The 27,898-nt window shown below is 32.9% G+C and overlaps 1 protein-coding gene across 2 annotated transcripts; it reads left to right on the top strand.

The window, feature by feature from the left end:
• LOC129939280 (open rectifier potassium channel protein 1) lies at positions 1-27,898 on the top strand. Of its 2 annotated transcripts, XM_056047248.1 has the most exons (8): positions 1-833; positions 4,368-4,521; positions 21,230-21,315; positions 21,410-21,531; positions 21,596-21,847; positions 21,911-22,014; positions 22,085-22,232; positions 25,665-27,898. In XM_056047248.1, exons 4-8 carry the CDS (start codon positions 21,454-21,456, stop codon positions 27,504-27,506), a joined length of 2,424 nt encoding a protein of 807 aa, XP_055903223.1. In that variant the 5' UTR covers positions 1-833; positions 4,368-4,521; positions 21,230-21,315; positions 21,410-21,453; the 3' UTR covers positions 27,507-27,898. The 2 variants fall into 2 exon arrangements, with proteins under 2 accessions (XP_055903223.1, XP_055903222.1); XM_056047247.1 differs by having other exon boundaries at positions 1-1,091; positions 21,230-21,531.

The raw sequence follows: 27,898 nt of genomic DNA, 5'->3' as shown, positions 1-27,898 counted from the left end.
TGCGTTCTCTCTCCGCAGCCGGTAAGCTTACATAAGCACTTAGCACAGTTCGACGATATTTTCTTAATCAGCACCACGCCAAGCAATGTCTACTACGAGTATACCCAGGCCCAGTCAGGGTAAGTACAATAATGTGGAGCGTTCTGTTCTGCTTAGAAGTGCTCCACATACGATCGATTCGATTTTGGAGGGGTGTGTTGAGTGTTGGTTTCGCAGAGACAACAAACGCCACACATATTATCAAAAGAAAATTTCAGGCAAAAATCGCTTAGTATTTGTAAGAACATTCTGCTCTCGATGTCGCTGCTGTCGCTGACGCTCAACGCTGACGCTGGGGCTGGGTTGGCTTCGGCTGGCAGAGGCAGTTATGTTTTGATGGTAGAGATTTGATATATTTTTTCTGTCCAGTCGTAGTCGTATAACGATCGTGTAAAAGCTCACTTCCGAAGTGGTCACCGTGAGCGTTCCCTTATACCCTGGACTTTATCTAACACGGTGCACACAATTTTCTTAAGTTCATTTGTTTTGTAAGAAATGAGCTTGACTACTTGTTCGAAAACAAACAAACTAACTGAATGTCTGCGCATATTTGCGTCCCGCCGCGTTTTGATGCTTAAATTTTGTTCTCACAAAAACAAACCTCAGTTATCTATAGTCTCGGTTAAAAATATCAAGCAAAGGAAATACTCGTAATTATCATCGAAATTGTTTTTATTTCCCATCATAAATATCACAAATGCAAAAAGGATAAATTATCAATTTTAATTTAAATAACTCAAGAAATATGGATACAAAAATACACTCAAAAAGCTGGTGATCGATGAGAGAATAATGTACCTATTAATTAATTGATTCGATAAGGATCTTTATATGTTGTGTTTTTCTGTTTTTGGGGACGCCAAGTTGTGCATACAAATATATCGTTTAAGAGGTTTTTTATCCGATATGATAAGAAAGTTTGTAAGAAGTTGTTAATCAAGTAGATATCGGTGAAAACTGATCATTCAAAGTGTGAAACACTAAACAAACATGCTTAATGTCTAAGTGTTTTTTTTTTATTTCGAAGTATAAGAAGTTAAATTTATACCGAGGTAGGTGCCTACTTACCTATATTGTGATATTGTGATTTTTAATTAAAATTGAAATATTATAGTAGATGTACCATAATGAGTTTGTCACGTATTTCGTGATAGGTATTAAGAAATAATTCATACAAAGATTGCCCATATTATATTTGCAATTTAAAAGGTTATTATAAGAAAGACCCCCGAAAATAATAATTTTGAAAGGTTTTTTGGTCAAAAAATTATCACAATGGAGCCAAGTCTTAAAAGCTTATTAGTACCTATTTTCGGTTGGTAAATATCAATAAATCTGGCTTAATGAAATGATTTGTTAGTCGGTCGTGAGTGGTTTCAAAAAACGTAGACACCCAGTTCAAGTGATCGTTCAAGACAATTAAAGTGAGTTCTTAGTCATATTGTTTTAAACTTTAATACTCGTTTATGATGATGACATGAAGTCGAAAATAGCCAAAATTGAACATAATAAATCACACCTGTCAAAGTTATTGTATTAGAAGATTTCTGTCCACGGAGCCTGAGAACGCCAGGTGAGGCACCCGCTTTTAGGAAGTTAAACAATAAATGAACCATTAAAACAAGGCGAGGATCTACTGAAGTTTTGCCTGAAACAGTGTCTATTAGGACATGCCTATGATTATCGCTGATATCTTGGCGCATGCAAAAGAAATTCTCGTTTTTGGCTTTTATGTAGTTTAAAGGCAAAAGTTAAGGCTACGTTTATGAAGCAGCTGTGCTTGAAGTAAAGATGTTCTTTTTAAACACATCGTGAATCTGATAAAGTTATTTGGTTTTGACTTCCTCTAAAGAATTGCATTACGCAATTATGTACACTTATTACAAAGTTCTAGAAAAGGGCTGCGGAGGGAGTCAAACGTCAATTTCTACCATTTTTAACATGTCAAAATAATAATAATTTTATTTTTTTTGTCGCTTCGATACATATTGAATCTTAATACAAAAAAGACTTTTTTATAAACATGACATATTGATTTCTAATTTTACTTACTTACTTAAGGTGGCGCCACAGTCATGTGCAAAATAGGGCATCCAGTTGGATTTGAAGACTTTGAAATGCGCTCTACCTGACCCAGCTATCTCATCCCAGTCGTTGGAGTTTTTACCTTCTGGATAAGTCTAGTCGCTGTACAACCCGTTCGTTCGCCATTTTATCTTCTCCTCCACTCACCTTATACGCATAAAGGACCGTATCAAATGAAAAACATTTCTCTTAAAGCGACCTGAGGTGTTTTCACCCGCTTTTGGTAATTAATGCTTCTGCACCGTATTGCAGGACGGGGATGATGAGGGTCTTATATGGAGATACTTTGATTGCTCGAGGGAGGGCTTTACTATTCAATTGATTTCTAAGCCTAAAGAAACAGGTGTTAGCAAGAGTAATTCCTCGTTTGATCTCAACGCTGGCGTTCTTTTTTGTATTCATAGCGGTGCCTAGGTCCCTAAAATCCTTAACTACCTAAAAGTTATGTCTGTTGATGGTGAAGTTTTGATTAATACGTCAGTGTTGTAGGTATTTTTTGATGACACGGTAAACTACTTTGTTTTGTCCTAATTAACTTCCTCTGTTTCAATGCTCACAAAACATGGATTGATGCTTACAACTCTAATAAATCTTCAACTTATTACCAACAATAATACTTTAAAAAAAAAATGAAAGAAATGGAAACTATTACTGCACGTTTTAAAAATGTCCATCCAAGTATCAGTTTCGTGTTCGTATTATTCAAATAGTTTGAGTTTGTATTAGTTATTTTTCCATTTTTTAATTATAAATGTCTAAAAGGCTTAAAGAAGTGTGAAACCTTAAGGAAAGCACAAGTGCCTTACTTATAGCCATTCATTTAATTTGTTTTACTTTGTTTTTTTTTTTTGTTGAAATTGAAGGGTAACCATGCCCACTTGAATATCAGTCATTTTGATCATGAGGTAACTTCCTGAGTATATGAACACGTCAGTAACAAACGTTTCAAGTGTATAATACAAACACACCCTAAATGAATAGTATTCTTATGGACACAATTCTATATTTATACCTGATACTTATCCCCTAACAATGAAACATTGTTTAAATTTCATGCCACACGTTTAAACTCTGAACTAACTTTTCGTATAAGATTGACGTGATTTATATCTGATCAAATTTATTCGCATCATTTGGTTTAACCGTTAAACCGCCTATATTTTAATACTAAACTGACATTATGTAAAAGTCTCTATCTAATGGGGATAAAAAATAAAATGACACCGATTACTACGTGATTAGTTAAAAAAAAAGATAGGTCATCTAATTTGTTTTAAAATGAACAACAAATTCGATTGTTCTTTCTTGACTAATTGATTTGTGCCTTGAAAATAAAATGCATGACTGGGTCGCATAAAAGCCTTCTTAAAATAATATCTTTGTAGAGATTCTATTCAGACCTAGAAGATAATATAAACCAATTTCAAAAAATGTATTATAAGAATAGAAATAATATCATAAAATTAGGAAAATACATACTTTTCTTCTTATAAGAATCAAGGCAACATTCCAGACACAATCATTTTAATGTGTTTTGTTTGACAACTACGACTACTTATGACTTTTAACAAACAAAAGGGCCAATCATAGCTAACTACATTTACCTACCTAACAGACATGTTAATCATTTATAATTTCAAAGAATTTACAACTTATACAACATCTTCAATTAAGGTTTTCAGCTAAATTTAAGTATAGCATGGACTTCTTCTTTACAGTAATTGTATTACAAATATTTGTCGGAATATAACCTTGATCTTAAGGTTGTGCATCCTAAGCCTGTGCAGTGCGTACATAAGGTTTATAGTTAAGCGTTTCCACGTATTGATCCCCCGTAAAACAATACAAAAGTTGGGATAGCATTTCAAGGAATTTCATTTCAAGAGGTTGTATGATACTCTTAGAACACTCAGTAATGGATGCAAATACCAAGCCAAGCTTTGACACCACATCTGATTTGAAGTGCTTTAAGTTTGAATATCAAAAATTTGTGCGATCACATGGGCTAGATTGAAAATCACAATTATTAAAATCCTTTAATTATGTTACTAACACTTTGGATTAAATGAAACGTCGAGAAATGTCAAAATTTTCAATTTGACAAATCGGACCCATTACAAAAACTTCCTATGGGAAGTTAATAATGTCTTATTTATTAATTTAATCGATGTTTATCCTATATTTAATCTGTCTACCAAATAAACTAAAATATTTTGTTTTCTTTTTTTATTATTTATGTTTAGTATTAAAAAATGATGTCGCCAAAAAGATGGATCCTTCTGCTGATATTTTATATAACATATTTAATGTTAGGTGCAGTTTTTTACTACCACATTGAACACAATCTAGAAAAAGAAAGACGCGCAACCCAATTGTTGGAAAGAATAGAGATCAACGGTAAGTTGAAGAAATCATTGCTGATTTTTATTCTGTTAAATTTAATTCATATTAATCAAACAATTTTATTAATTTGAATGAATTTCAAATTTCGTCGTTTGAAATGGTTCATTTAGTTGGGTCAGTTTAATTTTTCTATAAATTCATAACCAGGTGTCATTGCACATAAACTGTCATTGTATTCAAATAGCTTTAAAGCAATTAAATTATTAAATACACATTGGTAAAAATTTAAAAAAATACTTATTTTACTTATTTTTGTCATATTTGTATTAATTTTCTAGTTTGAAGAAAAGAGTTTGGAGCATAAGACAAATTTTTGACGTTTAGTATTTGCCAAAAAGAACAGTTGATGAACTAATTTTTACTGAGCTGTCAAAAGTCTTTTTCGAAGCATTTTCCGTACAAGATCTTTAGAGTATATTATGTATCTACACTCGTATGTATGCATGTTGACATAAAACGTAGGTTATCCTCTAGTTTTGTCAATATTTAGATTAATTTAAAGCAACAGGTCTGTTTGGTAACAGATTTAATTTTTAAATACTAATAACAGAATTAAATCAAAGATCGAACGAAATGTTTCAATATAAATTACAAAAGATATGTTATGGTGAAAATATTTTATTATTCACTTAGCAGAGTGAGCTCCTTAGATTTTTCATACAGTTTGTGATCTCTGTCAGTATTCTTTATTACTCAATATTTAACAAATAATTTTAATAATAAGTTCACAATAAGATCATCAATCACATTTCATAATGCATTAGTATTTTCGATTGATGATGATAAAAGTAACAATTAATTATAACATTTATTTATATAAACACTTTACAAATAGCAGAAGATGATCTTATTTTGCGCCATTTGTTAACAATTAGAAAGCTGTAGAACATTTTAAAAAGCAAAAGAGATAATCGTTGTCATTGACATTGTACATGCATACATACATATATGCACATAATATATACCTTTTTGTTGTTAACTTGCAACTTGCACTCTTGAAGGAAGCCTTCTGAGCCCAACTATCTTTTTTCTTTTTATAAATTATGTGTCTAAGATTCTGCAAATGTCTCTTATTCTCAGATGACATCAAGTTTTTTGCTGTTATTTCTAGTGTCAATGGGCAAGTTCAGGCGACATTTATCTGATTGGCCAGATGCCAAAAATTTGCCTTCCAATTAAGACAATTTCATTGGAAAGTTGACTGGAAAGTTAATCAAGAAAAATCTCCCTAACTATCAAGTCAAGTCTACTTATGTCAAAAAGACAGTTTATTATGTCTTTTCCTTCAACTGAAAGCTGAACTTTGTTGGGCTTTGATTTATTTATTTTCTTCACTTATAATGTTTTGTGTAAAAAGTTTTCTTGTCAGTTTGGAAAAGAAATACGTAATATTTCTTTATAATACAAAATACAAATCATGATGGATTTGTAGCTTGCCTTATGAATGTTTTATATTAAATAATGTTTTTGTTAGTATTTGTACTATGAACTAAAAGTAGGGGTTTGTGAAGTAAAGTTCTGAATTTGAAACTCACGACACATGAAAAACTAAATAGTTGCCTTGGTCAAAATTCACGTTCAAAGGATGAAGTTGACTGCAAATGAAGTCCCTTGTGTTGTCTGAACCTGCCCAATGATTGCCAGATCTTCAAAATGACCTATGCAGGCGAATTTTGAAGGTGGTGTAATCTAAATGATCTTAATTAATTTAAAAAAATTAATATGGATAAATGTGGAACCTCTACTATATTCTTTGGATAATGTTGAACTTAAAATCGTTTATGATGTTCAGGATCTTTGTGTCACCTATGACGAGGAGAAACATACATTTAAAATTTATAATAATTCCGTTATTTCCAAAGCTAATTCAATGTCGGTAGTTTCAAAAAGAAATTGCGTAGATTTTAAAGATCGATTTAAAGTAGTATTGTTAGGCATTAGTTGGAATTGCTTCTTGTATATGAAACATTTTTAAGAAATTGTTTTTGGCTTATTTAACCCACAAATAAATTTATTTCTAAAACCTAAATTTTATAGTATCGTATCTGTATCTATTATACATCGTAGAATAAATGAATAAACATACCTCCTAAAAAAAGAACACACCTCGACATCAAATATCAGGTTTTTCAATAAGAGCGCTACAAATTTTTTTTTAAATAAAACAAAAAAGGTTTTGGATATCAATGAAAATCTTTATTTCTGTGAAAGTACGTTCATTGCCATTATGTATGGAACGCTATTTCTTTTGCATGAACACCACGGGCACACTTTCAAAGGTCTAAACACTGAATCCAATTTTCGACGGTTTACAAGCATAAATCGGACGATACTGTTGCAATGTCACATTCGATATTCATTCCAAGTTCATCAATCGTCGCTGGCTTTTTGGCATAGACCATAGACTTGACGTAGCTCCACAGGAAAAAGTCCAACGGTGTTAAATCGCACGACCGAGGCGGCCAAGCGACTGGACCATTTCGTGAGATAACACGTTCGCCAAACTTGGTTTCCAATAAATTGATTGTGAAATTCACTGTGTTGCTTGTAGCGCCGGCCGTCCTGTTGAAACCACATGTCCTCCGAGTCCATATCATCCAATTGGGCCAAAAATATTCGGTTACTATTTAACGGTAGTGTTCCCCATTCACACTAACGTGTCGATCTTAATCATCACGGAAGAAATACGGCCTAATAACGCCGTTGGCCCATAAACCACACCAAACCGTAATTTTTTCGGGATGCAATGATGACTCATTGAGTACGTTCGGAAAATCCGAATCATTTTCAACTGAAGCCGCAGCGGCAGCAATATTCTCGACAATACGGTCAATTCTTTGTCTCACTGGCACGAGAACGTTTTGTACTGTGCCTGTGGATTTAAATTTTTCCACTAGACACTCAGTTGTTGATCTACTAAGATGATTATGACGACCATAAATTGGACGTAGCACTCTTAACGTTGAGGCCACTGACTCCGAATTACTTTAGGAAATTTTAATAATTTCCACTGAAGAGAAAAAAACATGGCGTCGTTTGCTGTCCCTGTCGCTCTACTGTGAAGGTTAACAAGTTTTCTTTCAGATTTTTTTTTTTACTTTTTTCGATGAAAAAGTCAGTTTTTAGCTTTTGGTTTGCAGTCATTTTGTTGATAGGGAACCAATGTACATGTTCCACATCTAATATAATTTATTCACTCATTTACAGCAATCACTACGAAATTCTTTAAATTTTATAATTAGCTTCGGATTATTGTATCAAAAATGCGTCCGGAGAACCATCAAGTTAAGGGTGCGAGCGCAATTTATTGAATTCAAATTTTTTTTGCAAGGAGTTAAATTCTGTATCAATTTAATTAATCCAAGTATATTTGTTTTTGATGATTTAAGTTTGCAACTATTTTTCAATCCCATTTTGATTAATAAATATTAAATTTAATATAAGAGTTATAACATAACATTCTTGATTGATGGAAGCCTACATGTATTTGCTATACAAAAAAAAATGATGCTTCAAAGGAACACAAATATTTAAAAAAATAATTAGAACGATTATATCGAACTTGTTAAATAAATGCAGAGCAAACAAAATGCAAATTTTGAATGTTCATCACAAAATGAAAACGTCAAAAAATCGTTCTCAATTCATGCATAACTCATTCAATAGATCATGTAATCGACATGAATGTTTATTGTTGACGTACAGACCCACATTTTAACGCAAAATACAGTTTTCATTCATTCCTGAAAAATGTTTAGTTACCAAAGTTCAAGTTTACTTATTATTGTTTGAAGGGTATGTTTAGTAAATCTTTTGCTTAATATAATAAATACTACCGAAGATTTCTTTTTCAGAACATAGAAGAAAATATACATAAGCAATAGTTTTCAGATATAAAACAGAGGTTTGCTTAGAAAAATATTTTTAAGAAAGCCAATAATATTTAAGGTATGTTACTTCAAGAAGTTTCCGTTTCGGCAAACCTTCATCAACTTTTTTGAAAAAAAAACTAGCATTAATTGCAGCCAATTGTTGGGTGTTCGATTTCCCCATATTGGAATAAAATAAGTTACTTAAATCTATTTATTACATTCATTTAGTTGGTATTGTTTGTAACCATATTGCCTATTTCAATTCTTTAAATATACTTTACTTCCATTATCTAACTACAAACAAAATTCTTACTCTAACATAGTCCCTCAAAAAGAAATTTTCAGGAATATTTCTGCAACAAACAAAAATAAAATTTGGTCTTGCAATTATCGAACTGCTTAAATGATGAAAGTACTAACCTAATTGAGGAATCTGAACAAGCTAAAGTTGGCAATGGAACTTCACAAGTATGCTTCTCGTAGCATTGTCTGTACAACGAAATACGGAGGCACCGCCTATTGTTTGCACCTGAACTTCTAACTTCGCCGAAAAAATGTTCTATTTTGTTGTTTTACGAAGTATTGAGTTACACTTTTGTCCATTTCCAATTATACTTAACCAGTTGCAGCTCATATTGCGTTCGCAAATAATTTAAATAAACAAAATACAGAACTAATAAATCATTAAATATGTATTTGGTCAATCTTATTTTATTTAATATACATTTACAACATTTATTTATTTGGATTGAAATTAAAAAGCTTTACAAATCTCATCAAATTTTGATGGGCCGGAACACTAAATGTGAGTATGTGTTTGGTTTTTGCATCATTTAACACTTTCTCACATTTAGTGTGAAATGTCATTCTGAGATTCCGATCTTGGTAATGGAGTATTTTTAATTCTAAATATGCTTTTTGTAATATTTTACCTATTTGGAAAAAAAACATACATTTATGAAAAGATCTACAACTTTTTAAAGGATATTTGAATTTGTACGGTTTGAGTTATATTAGGTAGTGCGTTAAAAACTATCCTGCAACCATCTATCATAAAGTGAATATTTTACTTTCGTTTATTTACACCTTCACATCATTCCCCCTTTAATACAAGAAGCAAATAGAGGGATTTTAGTGTATAAGCTCTCTGCAATACCTAAATTATTTGAGCTTATAGTAAAATATCGTTTGTATTTTAGTATAAAAGAACATATTTGCACTGAACAACATGGGTTTATTTCAGGCAAGTCTACTTCAACAAATCTCATGCTTTATTGTAAATATGTCGTCGATTTATTAGAATCTTTAGAATCTGGTTATCAGGTAGATACTATCTACATAGACTTTATAAAAGCATTTGATTCTATTTCTATTTCTTCGAGCTTTTGGCATTCATGGATTGCTTCTGAAATGGATTTCCAGCTACCTTTATAAAAGAACATTTCAATTCAACAATTCTTCTCTAATATCATACAAGTTTTATCAGGAGTTCCTCAAGGTAACTATCTGGGACCACTTCTTTTCAATATATTTGTTAATGATATTCCCTCTCTTCTTAAAAATGCATCTTGTTTGATGTATGCTGATGACAGAATTGATCAGCAAAATCTTCAAAATGATTTAAATGTTTTATCTGATTGGTGTGATAGGAATATCCTTCCATTGAATATCACAAAGTGTAATGTGTTTACGGCACATCGTATTGTAGTTCCCATGATCCACAACTACCATATGTTCAACCAAATTCTTGTCCGCAAATCTGAGATTCGTGATCTTGGAGTCATTTTTGATCCGAAGTTGCTCTTTTCGTTACATATAGATTATGTAATTGCAAGGGCTAACTCAATGCTTGGTTTCGTCAAGCGAAACTGCAACGAGTTTTCTAACTCTTATTCTCTGAAATCAGTGTACATGTCATTAGTTCGTCCGATCCTTGAATATTGTTCAATTGTTTGGTGTTCTTCTGCTTCCATTGGGATAACTCGTATTGAAAGAGTTCAAAAGGCAACTTTTGTTGTTAGGCAACTGAAATGGAGAATTGATATTCCTTCATATCCGTCAAGATGTGCTTTGATTGGACTTGATTCTTTACAAAGAAGGCGTTCTGTTCAATGTGAAATCTATATTCCGGAGAGAAGATTGCGTTTTCTTCATTTCTTTAACAATCCTAAACATAGATATAATTATGGTTGCAACGAACCATTTTCTAGATGCATAAAAGTTTTCAACACAATATGTAATGAACTTGATCTTTCTACAAACAGATGTGAATTTAAGTATTTAATTATATTTTTATATCAAAATTGTCAGTAATCTGTAAGATTTATATCCGTTGATGAATAAATAATAAATAAATAAAAAATATTTAAAGTGTTTCTTAGAATGGCACCCTGCTTCAATTCAAATTATAAAAACAATAGTTAATTATTTGGAGACTTCGGTTATATATATTTTTGCTAGAATGTCCAGACCAAAAGAAATCAAATGACGTTATTTTGTTTTTATTTTTGCTGTTTATTTTCGAGAGAAATTACTATAATTTCACTCAGTAGAAAAATGAAGATAGGACATACAATATGTACATACATACATTATTTAACATAATGTCAATTTATTCACATTTCGAGGTTTGAAGTAAAGAATTGTTCTACTTGCAATTTTAATCACAATTGATTTAGCAGTTTAAAGACATAATAAATAAGGAATCATAATAGTCATAATACTAATCATAATACTTATACCATTAAAATTATAAAACTTTATTTTTTATTGTTTTATAACATCTACAGTTTAAATAAAGGGTAAGTTTTTAGCTATTATCTATTTGGCAACACTGGTTTAAACAGCTGATGCACGTTTCGTGTTTTGTTTTACTGTCAAACATCTTTAGTTTGGTCTATCATTTAACCATAAATCGTCTTACAAACGAAAAATTATTGAATTTTGCTCTGTTAAGAAAGTTCATCGTAAATAAGGGGAATTGTCAATTTTGGAGGGAACATCAGCCTGAATCATTGCAAGAGCTACCGATGCAATGGTGAAGTTTATGGGCTGGTGGCATCATTGGACCGTACTTCTTCGACGATGATGCGAATTGCATGATATATGGTTCCAACAAAATGGTGCCACATGCCCCACAGCGCACGCAACAATTAGCTCATTGAGAAGCGAGTTCGATAAACATTTAATTTCACGTTCTGGACCCGTCAATTGGCCGCCTAGATCGTGCGATTTAACGCTTTTAGAGTGATTTTGTGCGGCTATGTTAAATCTCATGTCTATACAGACAAGCCCGCTTCAATTGACGCGTTGGAAGACAAATTTTGAAGCATTTATTCGTGAGATACCGGTCGAAATGTTGGAAAGAGTAGGTATTCCAAAATTGGACCATTTGAGGCGCAGTCAAGGTTAACATTTGCATAAAATAACCTTCAAACATTAATTTCTATGAACCGTACTATCGATTTAATTAAAGATTTCATGTATTCTTCTGAATTTAATTTAATTAATATAATAGCTTTTAAAAAATCACCCTTTACATGTCTAGGTATATACAAATATCAATCAATTAACTTGTATGTCACCAAACTATCATATCCATCGTGCAGTACTGCAGGACTGATAGCAATGATAGTACATACTCGTATATCATCATTATCATTATTTGGATTTAAAACCTTCATGGATATTTCATGTTTTGAGTATTTTTATGATTTATAATCGAAGCCAGCTCTGATTTATTTTCTGTTTTTATTGCGAAAAAATTCAATCAATATTTTCTGCTATTTGTTTTAAAATATTCGGATCTACTTCTTATCTTTAAGAAGGAAACTCATCAATTATAACTTCAAGTAGGTATCGCAAATGAAAAACTGTTCACCTCTAATTAATTATACTCAAAAGAGTGATAATGAATTTTGAACACAAATTATTCGTTTTAGATTTTATTTATTTATGAATTTCGATTTCATACTTCAACCAAAAGTTGTAATATTTTCAACTTTGACTAAACGTAAGAAAATTTATGGAGATACCATAGCTATTTTTTTCACTCTCACCGACTATTTAAGAAAAACTTAAGAAACATTTTCATCTAGCTTTTAGACATTATTGGAAACTGTGATTAATCAATACCATTATTTTTTTATTTTAACCATAACATTTCCTTGTTTTTGACTCTTTCCTTACCTCTCTGATATTACAATTATTTAAAAATTAAATAACTACGATGGGTCGTTTATTAACTGTATTGTAAATATTATGGAGATCAAGACTTTTAATCAGGCAGGGGATTAACATACAGATGAGTTTTACTCACCGCTTAAAAATGTTCTTTTATGTTATGTAAAGGAGGCTAACAATATTTAAATAACATAATGTGTATCTTAACCATAAATGTACATATTTTAAGGGCTAAAATGACAACTTTTAAATTATTTTAGAACGCTGATGTCCAGCAAGGTATAGTCTAGCTATTTAATTTGGTCGCCTCTCTACATACGAAAGCATTCCAAGATTTCAACAGTTTTCTATATATGCCATATTTAAGAGCAAAACACCATAGTTTAGAGGGTTGTTGAAATGTAAGAAATTTTTTTGAAACTTAACTTTTTTCCAATATATTCTTTTTTGTTGCCATTTCCATTAATACGAAAAACGGTACAAAAATTAAAAAACCCAGAAAATGGGAAAGAATCTGATATCAAGAATTTTCTGGCTTTTTTTGACGTAGTTTTTTCGGAGTCAAAAAAATTTTAACTTTTTTTGCCACACGGACGATTTTGATATTTTCTGCTTTAGTTGGTGATCATAAGAAAAAATAAATAGTTAAAAAAAATTGTTGTTGTCATTAACAGCTCGTTAACCAACTCCCTGTAGCTGTCACTCTTGTGCGGTTACCCAACAAATTTGCAACAACATTTTTAAAAGCCTTCCATGCAGATTTTTCTAAATCGCTTAGTTTTTAGACGAGATTCTAATAGTTCTGATTGTTTTTTGGACAAATTTAGATTCCGAACTAAATAATTTAAGTCTCCTTGAGTTATAAAATGTAGCACGTTTGCGATTTCTTTAAACTGAAAGTCATCGTCCTCGTCAACACATTTACCTGAAGTGGACGGATGTGAATGGTCATTCTCAACAGACGTAGTTGCAACTAATAATAGTTCTGGCAATTTTTTACAATTAGAGACTGGTCTTATAGCCGAAGATAAGTTAGGTTAAATAACAGTATTTTTTTCTTGCATTTGATACCGTTTATGTCAGTGAGACAAAAATAACAATCCGAAACGTGATCTCGCTGTTCAGTCCATATCATGGGTACTGCAAACGGCATGGGTCGTGCGCCTTTCTACCAGTCGGTTGAATTTTTCACACACGTTATGCAACAGACATAAGGAGCCCAGGATTTGTCTTGATTGGCGACAGAAAAACCAAAACATTGCTGATACCACTCCTACACAAGATTCGTAAAGTTTCGTCTTTGTTTTTTGAATGTCAGTTCTCCGCAAACATAACATAAATAGATAGGATCATTGTTATACTTCCTCGACTTGTTCACAGGGTTAATAACAAAAAAAATGCTTAAACAAAAAGGTGTTAAAATGCAACCACAAATATTTTTATAACGGTTTACTTGGAAGCGCTTCTGTTAATTTGCTGCGTAGTTCAAGTTTTGAGTTATACCGTATCACAACAAAACTGAGGCTAATTGACATTTGACAATTGTGATTTAATAATGAGACTAGATTGACAAAACAAAATTAGCTATCAAAGTTCGTGTGACAAAACCAGCGTTGACCAGCGCTATCAGTCTGCTTACTCGCAGATTCAGCCTGATGCTAGAAAATGGTTTGATCTTTAAGGAGTCAACAAAAATTAAAAATTGTAGAGAGAAAAATGTTTGGTTCTTGAATTTAAGAAAATTGGTGCATTAAGTACATAATTTCTCTGAATATTAAAAAAAAAAACATATTAAGGTAAACAAATAAGTTGGGAAGAAAATTGTATGTGGCAGTCACAAATTACACGTTTCTGAATCTCTTTCCACTTCAGTTCTCAAGAAATTCAAAGACATGAAACGTGCATTGTGTTTTTCATTAATCCATTAGTTTAACAAAAGTGTCACTTTCGCTGTTTTTAGGACATTTATAAATCTCAGTTCTAGAACATCTAAAGCAAAATTCATTTCAAAAAGTATGTAGATTTCTTTAATTTTTAAGATCTTAAAAGTTTTATTCAATTGAAAATCAATTTTGAAAGAAATATAATTCACGACTGGGTCGCTATTATTTCATAATTTCTTCATAAAAGCCTGTTTAAAAATATTTAATATATTTTAAGATTTTTTCTCAAAAAATTAAATGCCATTTTATTTCTCAAAACACAAAGATTATTTTAATTTTTTTCTCGAAAATAATTAGAGCGGGTTTTTTAAATTAATTTGTATGTACTCGTATGCAACTTTAAAATTTGGACTTTAAAATATTGTTGGACATATTTAGTGGACATATTTAGTGCTTATAAATATACATTTTATATTTGAATTTCGTTACAAAAAAGTTCACCCTTTTCTGAGATGTCAAGTTTTGTAAATAAAATTATTATTTTTTCCAAAATATAAAAAAAAACAATGAAATTTTTTATCATACAAAATCAGTATTAATTTGAAAATTTTACCATCGACAAGAGTTTCCACTAAAAGAGAAGATTCTTGAGAAAACCTGAAAATAAAATAACGGTTTTATGATGGGTACCCTTCTGAACAGCGTTACCACTTCTCAAAAAAAAGGTGAAGTAGATTTTATGAAAAAAGTGAAGTAGATTGAGAAAAATGGAAGTACATAATTCTTCCACATATTTTATAAATTATTTCAATAAAAAGATTAAAAAAAAAACTAGAATTATTTAAGCCTTCATATCAAATAATTCAATATGCTAATGTAACATTTAGTAAATTAATTCTTGGTTATTGGCAACGAAAAGGCAAAGATTAGGCTCGTGTTGGTCAAATGAAATGACTTTAGGATGTTTTGATTTCAAAGGACGAGTTCTACAAGAAATAGTTATTGAACTCGTAATACAATTTCAGTACATCAACAAACCTTTTATCTTTGTTTTTTGGACAACTTAAATATTTTCTTTTCATATTGAAAACAAATATTCAAATCCGAAATACCGCTAGAGCAAAACTAAAAACAAATAAAATTAACAAACAGAAAAGAGATAAAATGTACGACGGGTTCGCATGAACTCGCACATGTATACTAAAAAGTCTGTTTTAAACTATATGTCCTGTATTTTAAGAATTAAAAAGTACCTGCAAGAAAACCTTATGTTTTTTAAATTTGTATTTGAAAACCGTTTTTGAATTTTAGCTTAAAAATATTTTTGGTATATAGTTTTGACCTTATTATGTCTTGCATTTCAGTTTTGTAAAAAATGATGACCCATTTTCAAGATATCAAATTTCGAAAAAAGTAATATTTGTTTTTAAATTTAAAATAAAAACAATGACATTTTTGGGAGAAAAAAATTAGTTAAGTTCTTGAGAAAACTTATAAACAAAACAACGGTTCTATCTGAGACACCCTTCTAAAGCAATTCCAAAAAATTGTAAGTATTGAAAGAAGCAAAACTAAGAACACACATTTTAGCAAGAATTTAAAAAAATCTATCGGTTTGTTTTTAAAAAAATACATATTATCGATTTTTTCCCGTACAAAGTTGTATTGGGACTACTGTTATTTTTAGTGTAAAAAAAACAGGAGCCATACAGATATACCGACAATATGGGGGACCCACTTTTTTTGACTTATCTACCTTCGTAATATCATGAAATCGAGAACTAAAAAAATTGTAGGAGACTGGTGTTATTTTTCGTATTAAAAAAATGGAAAAAAAGTTTTAAGTTAAACGGCTGAAAACTTTAATTTCAATCTGCACAATGTAGGATGTAGGGGCTAGCTCAGACAGACAGACGGACGGAATCGGGGACCCACTTTTTTCGAATTTTCTACCATCGTAATGTCATGTTTGATTCGAATTTTTGTACGAATGCAATACCTGCCATATAGTTCCTATATGTCGGAAGAATTTAAATGCAACTTAATATAAAATTGACCATATCTTATTCAAGGTTTCTTCTTTAAAAGAAAATTTTTTTATGAAAATAATTTAAAGCATTAAAAATTTTAGGTGTTTTTGACAGCTAACCACATTACTCCCCTGGATCGTTCATTGGTCAAAATTATGGGAATAAGGCTGAATTTCCGATTCATATTATGTCATATTATGAAGTCCTTCGTTAAAACTGGTACTTTTGGCAAGTGAAATACAAATTTTGGTTTCATATAAAAATATAAATAATTCAAAATAAAATGGAGGTCATATCCGCAATACGATTATTTTTGAATTGATGGGAATTTTTACAAAACTACAAGAAATTACCTGCCGGAGAGGGGGGGGGGTAGTTTCACAACTTTAAGAGGCGCTACACTTTATTCTCTTGCGTGAACTCAAATTTAATTGGCATATCCTCTTCGGCAAAAGGAATCATCATTACAAAGCTTAGAGTCCAAGATTTAGCATGAAGCACATGTATTTTTCTAAATTTGTATTCAAACAATTTGTCCAACTTCATATGTTAAGAAATTAGTTGAAAATCTAAGTTTTTCCACTAAAATCCTCAAATGTGTACTGCTTGTATTTGGGATCGAATATAAAGTTCTTTGATCGGGAGACATTATTCTATCCATGATATCAAAAAGTTTGTCTTTTTTTCATAAAATTAGCATTCATAAATATTTGGCTTGTTTTACTTGAAAAGTTGTCTTCATTTTAGTTTCTTTTTGAAGAAAATTGCTAGAAATAACTAAAGGTTTATTAAAATCCTGCAATTTTTGACTTGGATATTTTTTTATCTATTTAAGGCCTTACTTTGTCCATTGTTTCTATATCTGCTATTAAGTTTTTATCATGTAACACTCAAAACTATTGAAATTTATATAAATTATCAAAAAAATAATGTTATTTATTATTATTATTATTTATTAATCCAAAAACATAAATGTACAGATTAATCTTAAAAGCTAGCAGCACTAGCACTATGGCTTTAGGCTGGGATCTTACAATTTTCCTTGAAAATAAATTATTATAATAATATAGGCTTAAAATCATAAGGCGGTGGGAGCGATCGGGGGTAACAAGGGGGAGCGCCACTAAGCGCTCGCTCCTGCAACTCCCGATCGCTCCCCCATTAGTAAGGCATAACATAGTTTATATTAAATACATGTATCGAGTTTGAGATCTTGCAATACTTTAAATACATTTTTTATATTGTCCTCTGATGGGATTGAAAGTAGGTTAGTAAATGTCTTATTGTATAATTTTTCAAAAATTTATTTAATTTTAGTACATTCGGAAGTTAAATGATTTATTGAAATAATGTTGTTTGATTGACAAATGTGGCAAGTGGGAGGAGGTTCGTTTTTCAGTAAGTAGCTGTTCGTTAACCAGGTGTGTCCAAGTCTCAAGCATAGGAAGCACTTGTTCATTTTTGCCGTTGTATTAGAAGGATAAAACGCAGGAATACCTTCTGGGTTAATTGTGGCATAGTAGTGGATGTAAGCGTTCCAGTCCTGTTTTTTCTTATGTCGCCAATGTGTGTCTATAATTTTCATTAGGTCTTTTTTGAGAGGACGTTGTTGGCTTATATTTGTATTGGGACATATGGAGATGGATTTCGCTAAACGGTCTGCTACTTCGTTACCTTTAATCCCGGCATGTCCCGGGATCCAGATAAGTTGTACTTTTGCTCGTTGGGATATAATGTTATCACGAATTTTGTTAATATATGGTGAACGGTGTTTAATATTTTTTATAGCGGTTAGCGTAGAAAGACTATCTGTAAAGATTACGGTTTTCTTTTTCGATGAAATTGCAAGTTTAGTAGCTTTGAGTATAGCTAAGGCTTCTGTAGAGAATATTGAAAAGTATGATGGAAGCTTCGCACCAGAAACAATCTGGCTATCTTTGTCAACAACTGCAAATCCGGTTTCCTCACTGTTTTTGGAGCCGTCGGTGTAAAGTATATTCCAAAGGTGATTGGAATATCTGTCCAGGAGATCAAGGAATAGTTGTGTATATATTATATTAGGTGTGGTATTCTTCGGGTAATTCGACAAATTGGTGTTAATAGAATCCATAGGAAGCGCCCAAGGAGGGTGTTTTTCTTTTTACTTTTTACAACGGGGTTGATTTCAATGACGTCTTTCCCGAAAGTTAGAGCTTTGTAAAGAGTTGAGGGTTGTTTGGGTGTCGTCTTTCGTCTCAAGATCTTATCTGCGTCTTTGTGAATTGGAGAGGCGTAAGATTCGTAAATTTTTGGGAAAAGCCTGGATGTCAAAATCTCATTACGTTCTTCGATGGAGTGAAAGCCGCCTTCTGTCATCATATTCTTGATTGGAGTGGTACGAAAGCATTTAAGGCTTGCTCTTATAGCTGCGTGGTAGAATGGATTTAGTGTTTTCAAATTAGATTTGGCACATTTTCCGTAAATGTTTAGTCCGTAGTCAACTTTAGAGCAAAAAATCATTTTCGTTATGTTAGTTAAGGTGTTAGTATGAATAAAACTATTCTGTGATGATAAGTATTTTATTACGTTAAGTCTAGAAGCTAATTTCTTTTTCAATTCCATACAATGATTTGCTATCAAATAAAATTTCTAAAATACTTAAATTATTTACAGTGGGTATATGAATATTATCAATATTTATGTCAAAGTTAGCACAATTTAATTTCCTGCAAATATGGAGGTGTGTTTTTGTTTAGGGATAGCATTGCCCCCGATTGGGTACACCAATTATTTATACAGGTAATAACTTCTTTGAATAAATTTGCTGTACGTATCATATTGTTGCATTTTGATATAAGGTACAAATCGTCTGCGTATAATGAATGATCGATGTTTTTGTATTCTGAAATTATTTCACTTATGTCATTATATGCAACCACAAAAAGGACTACCGAAAGGGGAGATCCTTGTGGTATACCATTTTGAAGATTATGTAACTTAGAAAGGGAGTTATTAACCTTAGATTTAAAAAATCGATTTGTAAGAAACGACTTTACAAAATTATACATTTTTTTGGCCAATCTTCCATTTTACTAATTTATTTAAAACGACATGGATTCCAATGCGTTCGAACGCTTTCTTAAAGTCAATTGACACAATTGAAAATTGAATATGGTTCTTACATGAGAGTGCTGAGGATACAAGCTCGTCTATGTAGAGAAGCGAATCTATCGTACTACGGCCGTGTTTGAAGGCAACCTGGTTAAGGTTAATGAGGTTGTACTTTTCAATAAACCAAAGTAGTCTTTTAGATACCATTTTTCTAAAAGTTTGCTAGTGCAAGATAACAGTGAAATTGGCCTGTAACCATTAATATCTGTTGCCTGTTTGTTGGGTTTTGGAATTGGGACATTGATTGCAGTTTTCCATGCCTGGGGCACTATGCCTTGTTCGAAAATATTGTTAAAAAGTCGCAAAATCCGTTTTTTTACTTGGGGTGGGGCATTTTTGATCATCGGGTATGATATTCGGTCGGAGCCGGGGGTTTTACCCTTTACTGAGTCTAGACTGCTTTCAAGTTCAAGAAAGTTAAATGGTAAATCAAGGTATTTTGCGGATGGAGTTAGACTATGAGTTGGGACGACGTGATTTAACGCTACAAGTTTTGCCTCACAGAATTGGGAAGAAAACTTTAAGTCATTGGAGTATGTGGACCAGTGTTTGGCGAAATGTTCGGCAAATTGCTTTGAATCCGTTAGAGATTCGGAATCAGTATGTATAATTTGTATAGACTGAGACATGTAGTTACCTGTCAGGCACTTGACATCTGCCCAGATCTTTTTACTAGTCATGTTGGGATTGAGATTTGCAGTGAACTTTTGAAAGCTCTCGATTTTAGAAACTTTCACATTTCTTCGAAAATAGCATTTGCTTTTCGGTAATTAATAAGATTTGTATCGTTCGGGTATTTTTTAAAATATTCCATAGGTGCTGTTTCTTTTCGCGAAGGATGGCAATCTCAGAATTCCACCAAGGAACTATGTTTTGTATTGGTTTGTATTTTAAACGATTTAGTAAAATGGCATTTTTAGCAATTTACCTATGTTATAGCTCAAAAGATGATTTACCTAATTTAAAAGGATTTTAATATTTTACAATCTCTTACTCGTAACATTTTGCTTAAGTTAAAGTCACAGACTGGCAACTTTAACTTTAAGCAATTTGCTATACAATTGACATGATATCTGTACAATTAATCTTATAAGAGCAGTAGATGGAATGGTCAAGCTATAGTTGGGATATCTAGTTAATAGGTCAGTATCTAATATTTTTCGTGTACCATAAGTTCAAACAAAAAACTAGTAGGAGAGAATTGCTGTACCATTTAATATGTACTTAGATAAATAATTAAACCTTCAAGGTAGAAACGCATTTTTAAAGCAGTCATTAAGTTTTTAATAAAATAGAAGCCTTGTTTTATTTATTACTGTATTAAATGTTTTAAAAAAATATTGTATTCGATGTAAGCTTTATGGCGTATTGTAAAAAATTCTTTCTTAAGTGCATTGATTAAATCTTCAAGCCATGAGATTCTGCATTCAAGCGATATCTAACCTAATAAACTGAAATCATTGGGTCCTGAAAAAAGATAATAATTATTAATCGCCATAGTACCTATCTCTTAGAAAACGATTTTGTCATTTATTTTTTCTTCCAACCCTAAATGAACTTAACAAGATTATTTTTATTTTTACAGAGTACCTTACTTACCAACTTGGGTCCAAAAACGAGTCTGTACAAAATGACGTTCTTGAAAGAATCACAGAATATTGTGGAAAGCCGGTAACAAATTATACAACTGATACATTTGAAGAACCATATACTTGGACATTTTACCACGCGTTCTTTTTCTCCTTCACGGTTCTTTCAACTGTAGGCTATGGAAATCTTGCACCAACAACAACCCTTGGCCGTACAATAATGATTGCATATTCCCTTATAGGTATACCCATCAATGGTATTTTATTTTCGGGTTTGGGAGATTTTTTCAGTAAAACGGTAAAAATAATTCAAAACATTTGTTCAAATTTTTATAACTAAAAACTTTTTTTATTCTTTAAAGTTTATTTCAATCTATACACGATATAAGAATTATAAGATAACGAATGATATTCGTTATGTTCCTCCACAACTGAGTTTGCTTGCAACGGTTTGTATAGCATTAGTTCCGGGCATAACCTTTTCCATTATTTTGCCGTCGTTAATGTTTTCCTATTTTGAAAATTGGTCTTTTGCAACATCGGTGTATTATTCTTATGTTACTATGACAACGATTGGATTTGGTGATTTTGTGCCAACCTTTCAACCGCATCAAGTAAATAATTATGAAATATCAAAAAGCTTAACTTCACATACATATACTTGTTGTCTTTTTTAGCCTCGCAAGTTTGGAGGACTATTTACTGTTTATCAAATATTTATTATAGTTTGGTTTATATTCTCATTGGGATATCTTGTTATGATTATGACATTCATTAGCAAGTGAGTAACCTTTGTGTGTTGATACGAATTTAATAATTATAGCTAAATGACCTATGCTCCAATTTAACAGAGGCCTTCGAAGTAAAAAGCTAGCAATGCTTGAATATCAGCTATCGGAAAACATCAAAGCTACGCAGAATCGCATATGGAGCGGAGTCACAAAGGATGTTGGCTACTTAAGGCGAATCCTAAATGAGCTTTATATAATTAAATTTAAGGTGAGTTATTCTCTTCGCATGGAAAAAGAGTATAATAGCTCTAGTCGTAACTAAAAGTTCTTGAATGAATTCCGAACTATAGATATCACTATTTTGAGAAAAATGTTTGCAATTTTGCCATTCCAACCACGAATTTCTTCTGACACGAAGGGACCTGTGAAAAGGCCGAATAGAAATAACAGTGAGTTCTGTATCGTTCTCACCCCGAACGTTTCAATTGCCTTAAGCGTAGTCAACTGTCATTTAGATGTAAAGAGCAATGTTAGATACATAGCCCGTAGTGGAATGTAAAAGGTTTTGCTCATGTTTTTGTTGGTGAGACGAAAGTTGGGAGCAAACGGAACGCACTGATTCTTTGTTGGTATTAAGCGTCAATTGGATCGACAGTTACTTACTTAAGGTGGTGCTACAGTCCGGGGCAGACCTGGGCCTCAACCAACATGCGTCTCCAGCCAGCTCGGTCCCTAGCTAGATGTCTCCAGTTTCACACGCCAATTTGGTTTAAGTCTTCAGCACCCACCTGAGTGCACCACCTGAGTCGCGGTCTTCCTCTACTGAGCCGTCCCCCGGGATTGGATTCGAAGACCTTCCGGGCTGGAGCGTTGATGTCCATTCGCTCTACATGACCCAGCCATCTAAGCCGTTCGACTTTAATTCTGCTAACTGTACAGCCCGTACAGTTCGTCTTTATATCTTCTCCTCCATTCTACAAGTATGCGTACGGGACCAAAAATCACCTGAACAATTTTTCTCTCGAAGAATCCTAAGACGCTCTCATCTTTCTTTGACAGGATCCAGGCCTCAGCGCCATAAATAAGAACGGGGATGATGAGTGTCTTATAGATGGTGATTTTTGATGCTAGAGCTTTACTTCTCAATTGCCCCTAAGTCCAAAGAAGCAGCGATTTGCAAGAGTTATTCTACGTTTGATTTCAGCGCTGGTGTCGTTGTCTGTGTTAATAGCGGTGCCTAGGTAGATAAAGTCCTTAACTACCTCAAAGTTATAGCTGTCCATGGTGACATTTTGTCCAAGACGTTGGGTGGACCTTTGGAAGATTGTTCCTCTAGTGTTGACAGTTGAGTTTTGCACAATTCTTTCCAGAACGATGTTGAAGAAGTCGCATGACAGTGCATCGCCTTGTCTAAATCCTTTTTTGACATCAAATGCATCGATGAGATCTTTTCCGACCTTGATAGAGCAGCGTGCATTCTCCATCGTCATTCTGCACAAACGGATAAGTTTGACAGGGATGCCAAAACTAGACATTGCCCTGTAGAGATCGACAGTAAATCGTTTAAATGGAATCTCAAGTTCGCGATACAGATTGAGACTGTATTTAGTCTCAATTGAAATTTTGGTGTCGTTTGATTTCAATTCCTTCGCGTACCATTCAAGGTACATAATATGTAATGCGGCTCGCAAGCTATACAATCTTGATCAAAGTGAATCCAGTATGGTGTTCATCTGGATGGTCTAGTGGTTTTTGCTATATGTACATGTGTCCTACATTAAGATGACCCGCAACAGCAGGGTACTCATGGTGTCTGTAGTTTAAATTTGTCTTTTAGTGATTTGAGATGGTTGATCACTCTTTTGGGTATTTCATTCCATATCTTTTTAAGACTTTCCTTACTTTATCTCCTACATCTTTGAAATATGGCAAGAATGGTTTATTGTCTAAGACGATCTTCAATTTTCCTCGGAAAAGTTGATTTCTATGCCTCTTGGAATAACCATTGCCTAAAACGATTTAAGTTTTGGAACAAAATTGTCGATGTCATATATCCATTGGGGTTGTTGAAAAAGTTTATTTGGCCGCATGATAATGGAAAACGCGTTTGTGTGTGTATTCTTTCTTTAAACTGTTTAAGTGTTTGGCCTAGATCTGTCAAAGCATAAATTTTCTGTTTTTGTATTCCATGGGGAAAAAATATAAATTGCTTTATTTTTGATTTAAGATTAAATCTCCAATACTTAAAAAATGGGTGGAAATGTGTAACACAGCATTCGTTACACGTACACCAAGTTACACTTACACAATAAAAGAAAAACAATGGGCGCATTCACAAAGCTAGTGACTACGTAGTCAAAATTCAACTAGCTTTGTCAATACAATGCTAGTCAATGCGGAACTGTCATATTAATGACAAATATATAAAATAAGAAACATTTGTGTTTTCAGAACTTTAAATAGTTTTTTATTCTTCCTAAATTCAATAAAACCAAATACAAGATTGATTTATATTTGTAGTTAAAACCGAAAGATTAATTTTATTCTGAATTCTTGTGTCCTTACCGAACAGCTGATTGTGAAACGTCAAAACCAGTGTGCACTAACTTTGTAGCTGAAATTTGTACACTACGTCGGAGGGGAAATTTCAACTACTTTTGTATTATTATTATTGTTATATTTAGCCAATCAGATCCCTTGACTTTGACTACGTAGCCACTAGCTTTGTGAATACCAATACCAATCGTAATACCTCACTTTCACTTCTTCCATCGTTTACTAGGATTTTTTGATGCTATGTGTTCTAGGAACTTTTGGATGAATACAAAATGTATTATCATAAAATTATATGTTTATAAAATTGACAAAGGAATAAAAAAAAAAAAAAAAAATTGTAGTCTGACCATGTTGGAAAGGCTGACCATGGCATTCCACTCCGGTACGCTATCCCACTACTGCTTACCACGGGGACTCTTGGCTGCTGGCTTTCGCCCCTGGCCCGGTTCATCCCTCCTTAGCCAACCTGAATACCTTGGACTCCTCCATGGCACCCATATTGATGGAAAGCTTAGTGCGGACGTTCCGTCAACATGAACTGACCCACAGCACAGAACTCCCATCCTCAGACCATCCTACAATTACACCTCCGAGAAGCCGGATTACAGGAGATGCCAACCTCCCAGTCGAAAAATTAGGTTTTAATTTCAACCAATTTCATAAGCTGGAACGAAATTTTAAGGTTTATGGTTATGGTTATGTAGATTTTTAAAAATTACATTAATTCTTTTGTATACCTATTTTGTATATGAATGTTTTAACTTATTTTCTTCATTAACTTAATATTAGTATTTTTCAACAGTTCGACTTATCAGTCACTAGAAAAGAAAAACTAAAAATTGCACAACAAATGAAATGGAATTTTACAGTTAATTTGCATTTGTAGAGTTTGAGGTTTTTGTATACAGTTAATTTGCATTTTTATGGTTTTCTTTGCGGTTCTTGTATATGATAACCATAATATTACAGTTATGGTGAAATTCGAATAGGGCGGCATCTAGATATTTTTCGTTGAACGTCTAGTGGAGAAATTATTTTCAATCGGGAGACTTACTTACTTATTGAAAAATGCGACTTAAGAAATAAAAATTTTTAAAGTCATTTCTAGTTTTTAAAATGTTTTTTTTTTATTATTTTTTTACAGCCAGTATACAATGAGCCATTATACTTAACAGAAAAACGTTCGATATCATGTCCTGATCTGAGCATGTATCGAATGGATGCGCCAATTATTCACAGAAAAAGGGCATTCTCGGAGTGTATTGGTGCAATGGATCAACCTCTGAGTGGCTCACCGCCATATAGAACATCATCCGATACAGAATTGAGCAATATAAATAAACAAAAGACATTTGAAACTGCTGAAAATTTCAAACAAACAACAGAACTTTTGGCACAAGTTGTAAATGCTTTGGCAAGCATACGACCACCCGAAGGCGAAGCTACCATTCATTCAACTGGATTCGATGGTGGTTATCATGGGCTTAATGATTCACAGATTTTGTCAAGCGAATGGTCATTTCAAACGGGAATGGACACCATACCGAAAAGAGGACGTGCATTTTCTGATTTTAATCTTAATTTCAAGCCAAATGTTATACATCCATTGTCAAATGAATGGACATGGAGTGGTGATAATGTTCAAATCCAACAAGCAATCAATACGCGCTTCAGGAAAAAACGGCAATCACCAGAAGAAAATTACAAGACAATGTACACAAATCCATATCCAGGTGGTGTTGTTGGTGATATTGATGATCCAGGTACAAGCAAGCCACGTAGAAAATTCTCTGTGTCCGAAGGAGGCAAGCAACTGCTGCGCAAATTGAATCCATTTAGAAAGCGTTCATCTCAGGGTTTCATAGATGCCAACAGTATTTCAGATAGAAAATTCTCAATAGCCAGTGTACCCGAGGTTCCTGATTGGATAACTTCGAGGCAAGACTACTATAGTACCATAAATGTTTGTCAATCCAATGAAAAAAACAAAACATCGGTTACGGATGGTATGATGGGAATTGGTACAGATGCTGGTGAATCCAATGTCTTCAATCGGAAGAGTGCAGGTTTTGGAATTGACGAAAATGAAGCCACAAACAACCCACAACCAATGTTTCCACCTGATGGAAGAGCGAAAAAGCGCCGCGAAAGTTTATTCACACAAAATCCAAACATGCGCCGAGGTAGTATGTTTAATACCACCGCTACTGCAAACCGTCGAGGAAGCCTTTTCGTAAATCAACCATCGAGAAACATGAATAGAGGAGCAAATCGACGCACAAGTCTTTTTTCAGAGGACAATGAAGAAGCCTCGAATCATGAAATTCTTGAAAATACCACAATAGCTGATTTAATTCGAGCTCTCGAGGTTATGCATACTCAAGCCGTACTAGGTCAACCGATGGAAGAGAATAGCAACGATCAAAAGAACCGAAAGTATGGCACAGCAGGAATTGCCCCATCATCTCTTCCTCCTTTCATGTCAATATTAAATCCAGAAGAAAAGCCGCCGACAGCGGGAAATAGATACCAGCGACGTTCGACGATTATCGGTACTCCATCTTTTCCTAGCACCACATCCAATATATTAAATCAACGTCAACAAACTAATGTACCATCTATTAGTCTTAACGAACCTCCACCAAGCTACTCTGAGAAGCCAACAGTAAAGTTTAATAGACGCTTCAGCGTACGCCCTACGAATCTGCACACTCCACCAGGGATGGCAGGAATTCCTAGTTTTAACATTCCCAGTAGCCAAAATGCACCACAAAGTGCTGTACAAAGAAGACTCTCTCTAAAGCCATCACCTCTATCCATAGATGCCAGCCATGCCCCTTCAACTTTGACCAACAGAGGATTTTTGACCTCCAGAGGTGCAGCGGCTCCCAGCAGCAGTAGTACACATTCTCCATTATCACGAATCGTTCAAATATCAGAAGCACAGCGAAAGAATAGTGAACAAAGAGAAAGAGATTCGAAGTAGTGAATTAAGTTAAAGTGTTATTTTATTTCTTAATTTTTTCGAAGTATGGTATTTACATGAACTTTTTTTTTGAGTCGAAGATTCTTATTCGAAAGACATAAGATAGTCGACAAATTTTCTATTTCATTTTCTTCTTAACTTAAGGAATTTCAAAGAGAGTTTTCAAGAGAATCTTCATGTAAATCCAGACTAACTATCCGAAGATGATAGGCCTTTAATCAAGACATTTAAAAGATATAGTATTTTTGATAGATTTATAAGTACCTAGGCTTTATTGGCAGTTATAAACCTAAATGTACCTATTATTACCAACCAACTGTTAATTATTATACACACAAATCAGAACCATTGAATGGTATTAAACGTAAATATATATTTTGCAAAAAAGTGTA

This window comes from Eupeodes corollae, chromosome 1, assembly GCF_945859685.1.
Source record: "Eupeodes corollae chromosome 1, idEupCoro1.1, whole genome shotgun sequence".
In the NCBI taxonomy this organism is placed as follows: Eukaryota; Metazoa; Arthropoda; class Insecta; order Diptera; family Syrphidae; genus Eupeodes; species Eupeodes corollae.
This window is presented reverse-complemented; position numbering and strand designations above follow the sequence as displayed.